The sequence below is a fragment of the Oratosquilla oratoria genome, chromosome 32, assembly GCF_046742065.1.
Source record: "Oratosquilla oratoria isolate Oo_2021 chromosome 32, ASM4674206v1, whole genome shotgun sequence".
NCBI lineage: Eukaryota > Metazoa > Arthropoda > Malacostraca > Stomatopoda > Squillidae > Oratosquilla > Oratosquilla oratoria.
The window spans coordinates 4,573,034-4,585,552 of record NC_134808.1 but is presented as its reverse complement, the minus strand read 5'-3'; the positions used below and the strand labels follow the sequence as shown (position 1 = coordinate 4,585,552).

The 12,519-nt window shown below is 40.3% G+C and overlaps 1 protein-coding gene across 1 annotated transcript; it reads right to left on the bottom strand.

Moving 5' to 3' along the window:
• Positions 1-1,722: 1,722 nt before the first annotated feature.
• Positions 1,723-6,149, bottom strand: LOC143017483 (uncharacterized). The gene is made up of 4 exons (XM_076172272.1): positions 5,871-6,149; positions 2,351-5,768; positions 2,081-2,185; positions 1,723-1,793 (listed from the first exon to the last, which is right to left on the bottom strand). Exons 1-4 carry the CDS (start codon positions 6,147-6,149, stop codon positions 1,723-1,725), a joined length of 3,873 nt encoding a protein of 1,290 aa, XP_076028387.1.
• Positions 6,150-12,519: the final 6,370 nt, after the last annotated feature.

Here is a 12,519-nt window from a genome sequence, read left to right as displayed (position 1 = left end):
AACGGTCCCCATCAGCCCATGTATAGTGTTTATTTTATGTGAATTTGCACATTTATTGATATTTGCTTCTATATTTGTATAATTGGTTAGATTTACATGTTGTTTTCTATATTTCTGTACGTCATTATTATCTATGTTACAGAATTTCCTGAAGATGTCTCTTTGTTAGACGAAACGTTGAAATAAATGAATCATTTTGGCAACTTGGTATATGCCCACCCTCTAAATGGAAGAATATTGGTTAGAAAACTGGAGAATACTCACAAGAAGATCAACAACCTCACTAACGCTGTCGATTTTAACAATGCATGTATATATATATGTATATGTATATGTATATGTATAAGTATATGTATATATTATATATATATATGTATATATATTTATATGTATATATATATATATATATATATATATATATATATATATATATATATATATATATATATTATGCCATAACTTCCCAGGGCATGATGATCCCCGAGTATTCTAATTGAGGGCCCAAATATGGCGTAACAAAGTCCGAATTATGAGAGAGGACTTGGGCCCTTAAGTTATGTGTAATTACCAATCAACTGTTTCTTAAGAGCATTCAACTATATTGTTTCAAATTAAGAGCAACAAAGGAAAATAGATTTACTTATAAATGAAAGCTTAAGCATGACAGAACAATTCCAATTTATAATAAGATGCTGCCGGCGAATGAGAATTGAAACATGGAAAAGCCGGCAGCTTTCAACAAGAGTATTTAAGAAAATAAAGATCTTTGCACAAGTATAACCATTACCATATAGACATAGACACACTCGGAATATAATCATCAAAGTTAATTTACTCACTAGAGACCTAACTGTACTGGAACTAAAAATGTTTAATCTTACTTGACACAGGGTATTCTCACCAGTTCTTACAAGCTCGGTCCCTCCAGGCAACTAACCCCTAACTCACCTGGCCGACCGCACACGTCACCTTCGGCCACCAATAAAGCAAAACTAAAGGCATCCACATTCTTTGTTACAAGATACAAGTTTATATCTGACTGTACATGACGATTACATATAATTATTCATGTACTAGTGCGTTTAAGCATTCACATTACACCACCATACAAGGAATACATTCATCGTACCTTCGAACAACGTATCACCTAGCAGACGACAGTAGTCGTTGAAGGCGAACGGACAATAAACTTGCATAGTACATGGTTTCATACATAATACATAGTTTCATACATAGTACATAATACATACACAATACATAATTTACATAATACATAGTTTATCATAGAAAAAATGCACTCTTGCATAACACCCCCACCTTTAAATTAAACACAATAGTGTTTATAACCGGAATAGTGCATTTTTCCAACTACAAGTTCCAAAATAGTAAAATATACTTATACAATAATTCATAGTACATTACAAGATATCGAGGCAATAAACAACCAGCCTCAACCACACTTAGATTACCATACAGTAGTCGTGACCCTAATACCACAGTACAGAAACCACCATTGTCAGAAGACCTTAGTACGGTCTTGAGAAACTGTCTGCAATTACTTTATTTTTACCGCTCACATGTTTTATTTCCAGGTTGTATGGCTGTAAGGCTAACCACCACCTTGTCAACTTCATGTTCTTGTTTTTCATATTGTTCACAAAGACAAGAGGGTTATGATCACTATAAACAGTTATTTTTTGTGGGTTATTTCCAACATACACATCAAATTTTTCCAAAGCCATCAACAACGCTGCTGCTTCCTTCTCTATAGTGCTGTAGTGTCTTTGGTATTTCTTGAATTTCGCAGACATATAACATACAGGAAACAATATTCCATCATGTTCTTGCATTAACACAGCTCCTGCAGCAGCATCACTAGCATCAACATTAATAGTGAAATTTGTGGAGAAATCAGGACCATGTAAGACAGGTTTGGAAGTAAGGATTGACTTTATCTTATCAAAGGCTTCTTGACATTCTAATGTCCATTTAAATTTTACTTTAGGACTTACTAAGTCAGTGAGTGGTTTAGCAAGTTTACTGAAATTAGGGCAGAATCTCCGATAATAACCTGCTATACCTAGGAAACGCTGGACTGCTTTACGGTTGGCCGGAGCAGCTAAAGCCTCTATGGCTTCAACCTTGGCGTGCACAGGTGCAACCGTACCGTAACCCACCTCATGGCCTAAAAAGGTCACCTTTGCATGAGCAAACTCAGTCTTCATTAGATTGACAGTCAACCTAGCCTTCCTTAACCTCTCAAACAAGAACCTCAGGGAATTCAAGTATTCCTCCCACGTCTGAGAATACACGCACAGATCATCGATGTACACACACACACCTTCCAAGCCTGCAATAACATTAGACATTAGACGTGAAAACTTTGCGGGTGCATTCTGTAAGCCAAATGAAGTTACTTTGTATTGATATAGTCCACTAGGTGTTATGAAACTTGACACACGTTTTGCCTCATCAGACAGTGGCATTTGATAGTAGCCACTCATTAAATCTAATTTAGTTATAATTTTGGCCTTGCCGATTGAGTCAATTAAGTCATCTATGCGAGGAAGAGGGAAGTTGTCAGCCTTGGTAAGTGCATTAAGTTTTCTGTAATCAGTACACATTCTATACTCCCCATTTCCTTTTGGCACAAGAATACATGGAGCAGCCCAGTCACTCTTACTTGGCTCTGCTAAGTGATTATCAAGAAGAAATGTTACCTCTTTCTGGAGAATAGCTGCCTTATGGGGGGACATTCTATAGGGCTTTTCTCTTACCGGGGCGGCACCTTCCACTAGTTCAATATGATGAACTGCCTCAGTCGTTGGTCTCGGCACATCTCCAAAGATTTCCACAAATTCTTGCAGTAATTCTGAAACATCTGACTGTTGGCTGTCAGACAAATGACACAACTTACTATTTAGATTAGCAAGGACATCAGAATTCTTGAGTTTGTTACCTACAGGGATTTTATCAAGGTCGTCTTCACTTTGCATCTCCACAACTTCTAAACTATTTACAGTACCATCTACCTTCTCCTCTGTCTTAGCAGCACTTCCCGAGTCTCTTCTATGGTACTTCTTAATCAAGTTTACATGTACTAACCTTTTTGTTTTCCTGTGATCAGGAGTGGATATCACATAGTTCAAATCTCCCCGTTTACCTATGACTCTGAAAGGTCCCTTGTACCTTGCTTGTAATGGACACTTTCTTACGGGCAAGAACAACAGAACTTCATCCCCAACCTCAAAGTTACGTTCTACAGCATCTTTATCATAATTTTCCTTCATCTTTTCTTGACTTAGTTTTAAATTACATTGTGCAAACCTGTGTACCACATCTAGGTTTTCCTTTAACTTAGACACATACTCAGACAAGTTATCAGCATGCTCCAAGTCTATCCAGCTCTCATGGAGTAATTTCATGGGTCCTCTTATGTCTCTGCCAAACAATAGTTCACTTGGAGAAACCCCGAGACTAGATTGCTTAGCACATCTGATCGCATATAGAAGGAATGGCAAACCCACATCCCACTCATTTCCAGTCTCATGACCATACTTTGCTAACATTGTTTTAAAGGTTCCATGAAAACGTTCCAAGGCTCCTTGGCTTTGGGCATGATAAGCAGATGCAATATACTGTTTAATCCCAAGAAGAGACATTACTTGCCTGAAGATATTTGATACAAAATTGGTACCTCTGTCGGACTGCACAATCTTCGGTATTCCGAATAAGGTGAAGAACTTTGTCAAGGCTGGCAACACAGTCCTGGCTGTAATGGAACGCAGTGGAATGGCCTCTGGATACCTGGTGGTAGTGCACATTAGGGTTAACATGTACAGATGCCCCTTTTTGGTTTTAGGAAGGGGGCCCACGACATCAATTATCACATGGGTAAAAGGTTCCGGCACCACAGGAATAGGTTGCAACGGTGCAGGAGGAATAACAATGTTAGACTTACCTATCAACTGGCATGTTTCACATGTTTTACAATATTGTGCTACTTGTCTATGGATACCAGGCCAATAGAAGTACTTGATAATCTTATCCAAAGTTTTCTGCACACCCAGATGTCCTCCTATGTAGTCATGTGAAAGACTGATGACTTTCTCTCGATACACGTCCGGAACGATAACCCGATGAAACTCGCACCAACTCTCATTTGCAGGAACATCTGGCGGTCTATATTTTCTCATTAGTACATCATCACGCGTATAATAACATGTAGCTTCATTTGATATGTCCTTCTCTTGTATGGCCCTTGCAAATAATGGGATTAATGACCTATCAGCTTTCTGGGCATGTATCAGATTACTACGAGTCATTGGGAGAACACTTAAATCCACACGTTCACTTACATTACTCTGCGCTTCATTCACCTTAACACTAGATAGACTGCACGGCAGAACCCCGGGACTAGGCGAATCCACATCACGATCAGCAAGTTCATCTGGCTTAACAGCAGGTCCTGTACTAGAGTCTACATTAAACAAACTACTAATATCCATATCAGCAGTTTCTTCACTGGTTTTCATCCTTGCCTGGCTGCGAGTAACTGCGCATGCTGGAAAAATATCTCCACACTCGCTTTCCAAACCCTCGGCAGGATCCCATTCCAGTGGAGTCGTACTCACCACGGGATCAGGCACAATTAACTTTCCCGCTATATCATTTCCTAGCAAGAAACTCACTCCCTCAACAGGTAAAGTCTCTCCAACTCCAACCAACACAGGCCGAGATAATAATTCGGTTCGGAGGAACAACTTACACAGGGGAACCGTCATCGTCCCCCCAACGCCCTTTATCAATACATGCTCACCCGTCAACGCCTGTTCTACGTCAGGAACAGCGCTTTGTAATACCATACTGAGCGATGCAGCAGTGTCTCGCAACACAGTTACAGACACTCCGGGCCCATCCTCCTCGACAGACACTGTACCAGGGAATACAAATGGGTTAAACAGACTGCGTTCTCTTCCCACATCAGCATCCCCTTTTTCCTTTACATCTGCTGAAAGCAAAGTTACATTAGCAACACGTTTCTCTCTAGTCAACTCAGGACACCTTGCCATTACGTGCCCAAATTTTTTACAGTAAAAGCAACCAATTTTTGACACATCTGTATTACTTTTACCAAGGGTCCAGGTACCTTTACCCTTATGTACCTTTCCCTCTTGAGGTTGAGAAGTGCCTAGAGGGGAAGGAGGCTTACTTGATTTATGCGTTAATGTATAATTTTCCGCCAATGTGGCAGCTCGATCAATTGTACTTACTTCCTTTTCTAGCAAATAGGTTCGAACGTCCGGTGGAATACCCTTAACATACTGTTCCAGTGCAATTAGTTCCTTTAACTCCTCATAAGTTTCAATTCCGCTAGCTGATAGCCATCTATTAAATAATCTATTCACACTGTTACCATACTCGAGGTATGACTGGTGGTTTCCTCTAAAACAGTTTCTAAACTTTTGTCTATAAAATTCTGGAGTGCATAAGTATGCCTTCAACACTGTATCCTTCACTACCGAATACTTGCTCTGATCTTCAGAGGACAAGGATAAGTACGATGATCGAGCCTTACCCACTAAGACCGTTTGTACCAGCACACACCAATATGGCTTAGGCCAGGAGAGGGTGGTTGCCAAGCTTTCGAACTGCTCGAAAAACTCCTCCAGCTCACCCTCTAGGAAAGTAGGGACAAGGCGTACTACACTGTTTATATCAAATGTAGGTTCCAGCAACCCTTGGACACCCTGCTTCTCCATTGCAAACTTCAAGTTTGTTTCAACCTTAAGCCTTTCAAGTGCTATCATCTCCTTCTCCAACTCCTTCTCTACTTTAAATTTCTCTAGAGCTATCCTCTCTTTCTCTACCTCCAACTCCATCTTAGTAATTTCCGCTTTATCCTCATCTCTCTCCGTCTCTCCTTGAAGCTCAATATCACACAATGCCTTGGCACTATCCTCCAGAATTGTTTTCGAGATCAAATCTTGAATGACTGCTTTCTTAATATCAGCCTTGTTAGATTTACCTGTGATTTGAACCTTGTAAAACCTAGCCAAAGCTATCCAGTCATCCTTAAGTACTTCACAGTTCTGCAAAAGGGCAAGCCCAGGATCCTTAATGAATCGTGCAATGTCAAAAGACTCCATATCAGCTAGTGAGGAATTATAACCTAACTAATACAATGTTCATAAACAATGGTTAGATACTCAAGAAACAGTAAACAATTATTATTCACTGCAAGTATACCGCACTAATAATACACCACTGTATAATACACCTGCTCTGTATAATACACTCGCTGCACAATATAGTACCCCACACATAGTACGATCGCCGCACAATCACAATATGTGCAATCATAATACCACACACTATAGTACCCGGTATTATATAGTACATTCACTTTATATAGTACCTTCAATCTATACGTTACATTCAGTTATATGGTGTACCCCGCAGCTCCACCATTTTGTTATGCCATGACTTCCCAGGGCACGATGATCCCCGAGTATTCTAATTGAGGGCCCCAATATGGCGTAACAAAGTCCGAATTATGAGAGAGGACTTGGGCCCTTAAGTTATGTGTAATTACCAATCAACTGTTTCTTAGAAGCATTGAACTATATTTTTTCAAATTAAGAGCAACAAAGGAAAATAGATTTAATTATAAATGAAAGCTTAAGCATGACAGAACAATTCCAATTTAGAATAAGATGCTGCCGGTGAATGAGAATTGAAACATGGAAAAGCCGGCAGCTTTCAACAAGAGTATTTAAGAAAATAAAGATCTTTGCACAAGTATAACCATTACCATATAGACATAGACACACTCGGAATATAATCATCAAAGTTAATTTACTCACTAGAGACCTAACTGCACTGGAACTAAAAATGTTTAATCTTACTTGACACAGGGTATTCTCACCAGTTCTTACAAGCTCGGTCCCTCCAGGCAACTAACCCCTAACTCACCTGGCCGACCGCACACGTCACCTTCGGCCACCAATAAAGCAAAACTAAAGGCATCCACATTCTTTGTTACAAGATACAAGTTTATATCTGACTGTACATGACGATTACATATAATTATTCATGTACTAGTGCGTTTAAGCATTCACATTACACCACCATACAAGGAATACATTCATCGTACCTTCGAACAACGTATCACCTAGCAGACGACAGTAGTCGTTGAAGGCGAACGGACAATAAACTTGCATAGTACATGGTTTCATACATAATACATAGTTTCATACATAGTACATAATACATACACAATACATAATTTACATAATACATAGTTTATCATAGAAAAAATGCACTCTTGCATAACAATATATATATATATATATATATATATATATATATATATATATATATATATGTATATTCTTGTATTGTCTTGTGCATGTATTGTTACATATGTGAGTATCCTATATATGTAATGTATGAATATAATTATTATTTTGTGAAATGACGTCAGTTATCTAACGGACGAGAATTGAGCATTACGTTCTGAACGTCACGTGTAGGGAGATATCCAAACGTTTTGGATCGACGTCTTAATGTTCTATCGAATCATGTTTAGTTCTGTAAGATGCATTATTATTTTTGTGTACTATTCTGAAAACATGTCAAACCGAATTATTATTATGTTTTTCTGTTTATGTAATGTAAATTATGTATTAGTTCAAGTTATTGTCGTTTTCGTCGTATTTGGATGCGTAGCTTCGCTAGCGCGCGTGCAAATACGTTTAGTCTGCTTTGGCCAATCAGGTTCAAACTCCATAGACGCTGACTCTATGGGCCAATCAGGGGTGAGTTTGCTCTGTGAGAAGGGGCGCTCTGCGCGCTTGGAAGTGAGAAAGAATTAGAAAGCCCAATGGGGGAGGACGTGGTAGTGGAGATTCTTCGGCTGCGTTAATATAAGTCTCCCCCCCCCTGTTTATACATTTTAACTCAGCTATTAATTAGAATATTATGTGTGAAGACTATGGCAGTGACGCAGGAAGCCTGGACAGCTAACCTCTTGGTAACTATTCTTCTTCCACCAGAGTTGAAATTGTGTTTAAGAACTTGGAATCATGTTTAGAATTTGTTTGTAAATCCTTAATTCAATTATATGTCCTTTGTTATAATTATTTGGTTATTCCTGTTAACTTTAATGAATAATGTTAAACTTTCCATTTGTTTATTTTTTTAAATTTTCATGATGACACAAAGTTGAATGGCGATCTTGTACAATTTTATCCAGTGATCAGATATCCCAAAGACGGTTTTGAGGAATCATTCATATCACCGTAGAATATTGTATGTTACAAGTCAAAAGTACTCGTAAGATTTGTAACATAATTGGCGACACATTGCCATTATTTTAACGGTAAAGTGAAAGGGTTACAAACGAGAATTTTAGTATTAGATAGGATCACAAGTGTGAAAAAATGAGGTTGTCAAACGAAAGCGAGGTAGTAGAGTTTGTAATGAGACAACCCACAGAGAGAAATTCAAGGTCTTACCATACCCGAATTGAAGCTGGTGGCACGATGTCTAGGGGCTGATCACGCCCATGATGTGAATAAAGCAGAATTAGTGCGTATTTTGGTAGCTATGGTGTGGAATCCAGATGAAAGTGGGAAGACGAGAGATAAAGGAAGGGCAGAAAGATAGCCTACCACTTCAGAAAGTAAAGAAGAAAGGGAAGAGAATAGAGAGGATAGTGAATCTCGAGACGCTGAACCTTGATTAAGCGAATTGCGGTTGAAGTTACAGATAGCTAGGATGGAAGCTGAAGCAAAATTGTTAGAGAATGAAAACCTTAAACTTCAAACTGAGTTGCAAGAAAATGGACGAGTGCTACCAGGCTCTCAACTCACGCATGGGGGACACAGTTTTTGATGTGGTACAAAGCGCCAAATTACTCCCTGAATTTGATGAATCACAGGTAGATATTTACTTTAGAAAGTTCGAAGGAATGGTGGAATATTATCAATGGCCGAAGAAGTATTGGCCTGTATTGTTGTGAACAAGCCTCAGGGGTAAACCGTTAAGGGTATACGGTGCTCTGGAGGATTCACAAACCAAAGATTATGAGATCATTAAAGCAGCCATCCAACAAACCTATGAGTTAGTATCTGAAGTTTATAGGGTAAATGTTAGGAATTTAAGGAAGCAATCTAATACCTCACACGTTGAATTTAGCAGAGTGAAAAGAATGTTATGGGACCAATGGTTAAGATCCCGTAACATAAATAAAGATTATAAGAAGCTGGCTTAGATAATGTTGGTAGAAGAGTATCGTATATCCACCCCTAAAGAGGTGTCCTTATACCTTCAGGAGAAAGAAGTCTCAAAGTTGGAAGAGGCTACAGTCTTAGCAGATAAATATGTGATATTAAAACCTACTGCAGGGAAATTCTCAGTTACTCCAAGGGGAAGAGAAGATCAGGCAATTAATAAGCCGAGAATCTCAAACTCAAGCTCATCAGGTGGGCCACCTACGAAGTCCATAGAGGTCAAAAAGGGACTATAGTAAGTCATCACAGAGCGTGTCATGTTTCTACTGCAGGAAAGTAGGCCACCTGGCGAGGGATTGTTGGAAGAGGAGAAGGGAGATAGAAAGCGTTAAGCCAATAGTAGTAGTAAGTAGGAAGGACACCCATACAGAGGGTAAAGTCCAGGGAGAGGAAGAAAAGGAGGCCGCCAAAGTAGTGGCCCTCATGAGTACCGCTGTCACAGACGGCAAAGAAAAGGATGAGGTGAAACCTCACTTGAAAGGATATAAACCGTTCCTTTTCCAAGGGTTTATCCCCACAGAGGGAGATAAAAAAAGTGGCAATCCTGAGAGACTCAGGAGCACTCCAATCAGTAATGCTAGGTAGCTTAATAGAAAAACCCATAGTAAAAAGGAGTGTAGTCATAGACTCTCTAGAAGGCCTAGCTGAAGTACCTCCAGTAGCTGTAGATCTACAATCACCTCTATATGAAGGACAGGTAATAATGGGACTAGTAGATCAATTGCCAGTAGAGGGTGTTGAAGTCATTATGGGAAATGACTTAGTAGGTGGGAAGATGTGCCCCACACCCATAGTGTCAGATATACCAGTTGTTTCGGAAGAAACCGAACAAGGGCAATGGCCGAACAAGGGCAATGGCCGCACAGAGAGAAGGATCTAAGGACCAAGTGAGGCCAATAAGGGTCTTAAGAGGGGAGGGCTGTAGAAAACTTAAATGTGAGGACAGTCTGAATCCCGAAGGAAAAATCCTTAGTGAAAGCACTCAGGTTGAGACAGAGGTGGACTTGTGTTCCGTTCCAAGAGGAACGAGAAAGTGAGTCGGAAGTGTATAATTTGACTCATTTGTTTATGAGAGAAAAGGAAGTGGAAGCAGGAAGTCTCAGTGACTTACAGAGAGTTGACCCCGACTTGAGAGATCTGTATGCAAGAGTGGAGAGTGGTTGTGAGTTGTCGGAGGAATACTACTTAGAGTCGGGAGTACTATTCCGTAGGTGGGTGAATAGTACCTCTTCCACCGATGATGCAGTATGGTCTGAAAGACGGCAAATAATGTTACCGAAGGACTACAGGGAAGAAGCTATGCGGATAGGGCATGATGGTTCCTTTGCAGGACATATGGGTGTACGAAAGACCTTAGACCGTATCCGGCAATATTTCTGTTGGCCCGGAATTACGAAGAATGTAATACAGTACTGTCGCAGTTGTCATACTTACCAAGTAGTGGGCAAACCTAACCAACCTGTAGCCGTAGCTCCTTTAAAACCAATTCCAGTAGGAGAGGAACCCTTCGCTAAGGTAACTGTAGATGTAATAGGACCATTACCTAAAAATAAAGCTGGCAATGAGTATATACTAACTTTAATAGAGACCCTTTTAAGGTATCCTGAGGCGATACCACTACGTAGAGTACACACTAAAGTAGTTTTACAGGAACTCATCACATTCTTTACAAGATGGGGATCACCTAGAGAGTTGCAAACAGACCAGAGGTCTGTATTTCTGTCCAAAGAGGTTATGTAGGGTTTGGGAGCCCTGGGTATTGTTAAAGTCACTTCAAGTGCATACCATCCTCAAAGTCAGGGTGCACTTGAAAGGTACCATCAAACCTTAAAGAACATGCTAAGGAAATGGTGCCTAGAAAATTATACAGGATGGGATCAAGCACTACCATACTTGTTGTTTGCTGTGCGTGAAGTACCTAACAAATTGTTGGGCCTCTCACCCTTCGATATGGTGTTTGAACATTGTGTTAGGGGACCTCTTAAAATCCTGAAAGAGTATTTGTTAACTAAACAGTGTTCTAAAGGTATGATGAAGTCGGTGGAGGAAATGAGGAGTAGGTTAACCTCATGTTGGCAGAGGGCTAGAGAAACCTTACATAGTGCTCAAGAGCGAATGAAACAAAACTATGACCGGAAGGCGAGAGTGCGAGAGTTTAAAAAAGGGGATAAAGTACTTATATTACTGTCCTTCCAAGGTAACCCCTTGAGGGCTAAGTTCAGTGGACCATATGTGTAGATGAAACGAGTGGGGGGACTTAATTACATTGTTGCCACTCCGGATAGGAGACAGAAACAACAATTATGTCACCTCAGTATGCTGAAAGCATACCAGGAGAGGGACAAAGGTGATGTGGGTGAGTCTAGCGGTAGTGTGTGTACTGTCTCTATCGTGCCTGAGGGAGACGAGGACTCGATTTCTCCCTTAGATGTGTGGCCTCATTTGGTGGACAAGCTGGGTCATCTCTCGGCTGAGCAGCGGGGACCTATTGGAGTTGTTGAGTCGGTACCAGAAGATCTTTCGGGATGCCCCTGGAAGGACCAATCTGACGCTGCATGACGTGGATGTGGGAGATGCGAAGCCCATCAAGCAAGCCCCGTATCGTGTGAACCCACAACGAGTGGCTATCATTAAGAAAGAAATTGACTATATGTTGGCTCACGACTTGATTCAGCCAGCACAAAGTGAGTGGAGTTCCCCAGTCATATTAGTGCCGAAGTCTGACGGTACTCATAGGTTTTGTATTGACTTCCGACGTGTGAATACCGTCACCAAGAAAGACTCGTATCCCTTACCTAGAGTCGAAGAGTGCATTGATAAAGTAGGTGGGTCACGTTTCATAAGTAAACTAGATCTGCTACGCGGGTAATGTCAGGTGCCTCTGACCCCACGCGCCCTATCTATCTCGTGTTTCACAACTCTTGGGAGAATATATCAGTGTAATGTAATGCCATTTGGAATGACCAATGCCCCTGCCACCTTCCAAAGGTTGATGAATAACCTTACAGAGAACATTCCCGGTTGTGTAACTTATCTTGATGTTATCTATAGTGATACATGGTAAGAACATTTGTGTCGTCTAACTTTACTCTTTGACAAGCTAGTGTCTGCCAATTTAGTGCTTAATCTGACCAAGTGTAATTTTGTTAAGGCTAAGGTTCATTATCTTGGTTACGTAATAGGACAAGGAGAGGTTGCTCCGCCCCACGCTAAAGTAGAAGCC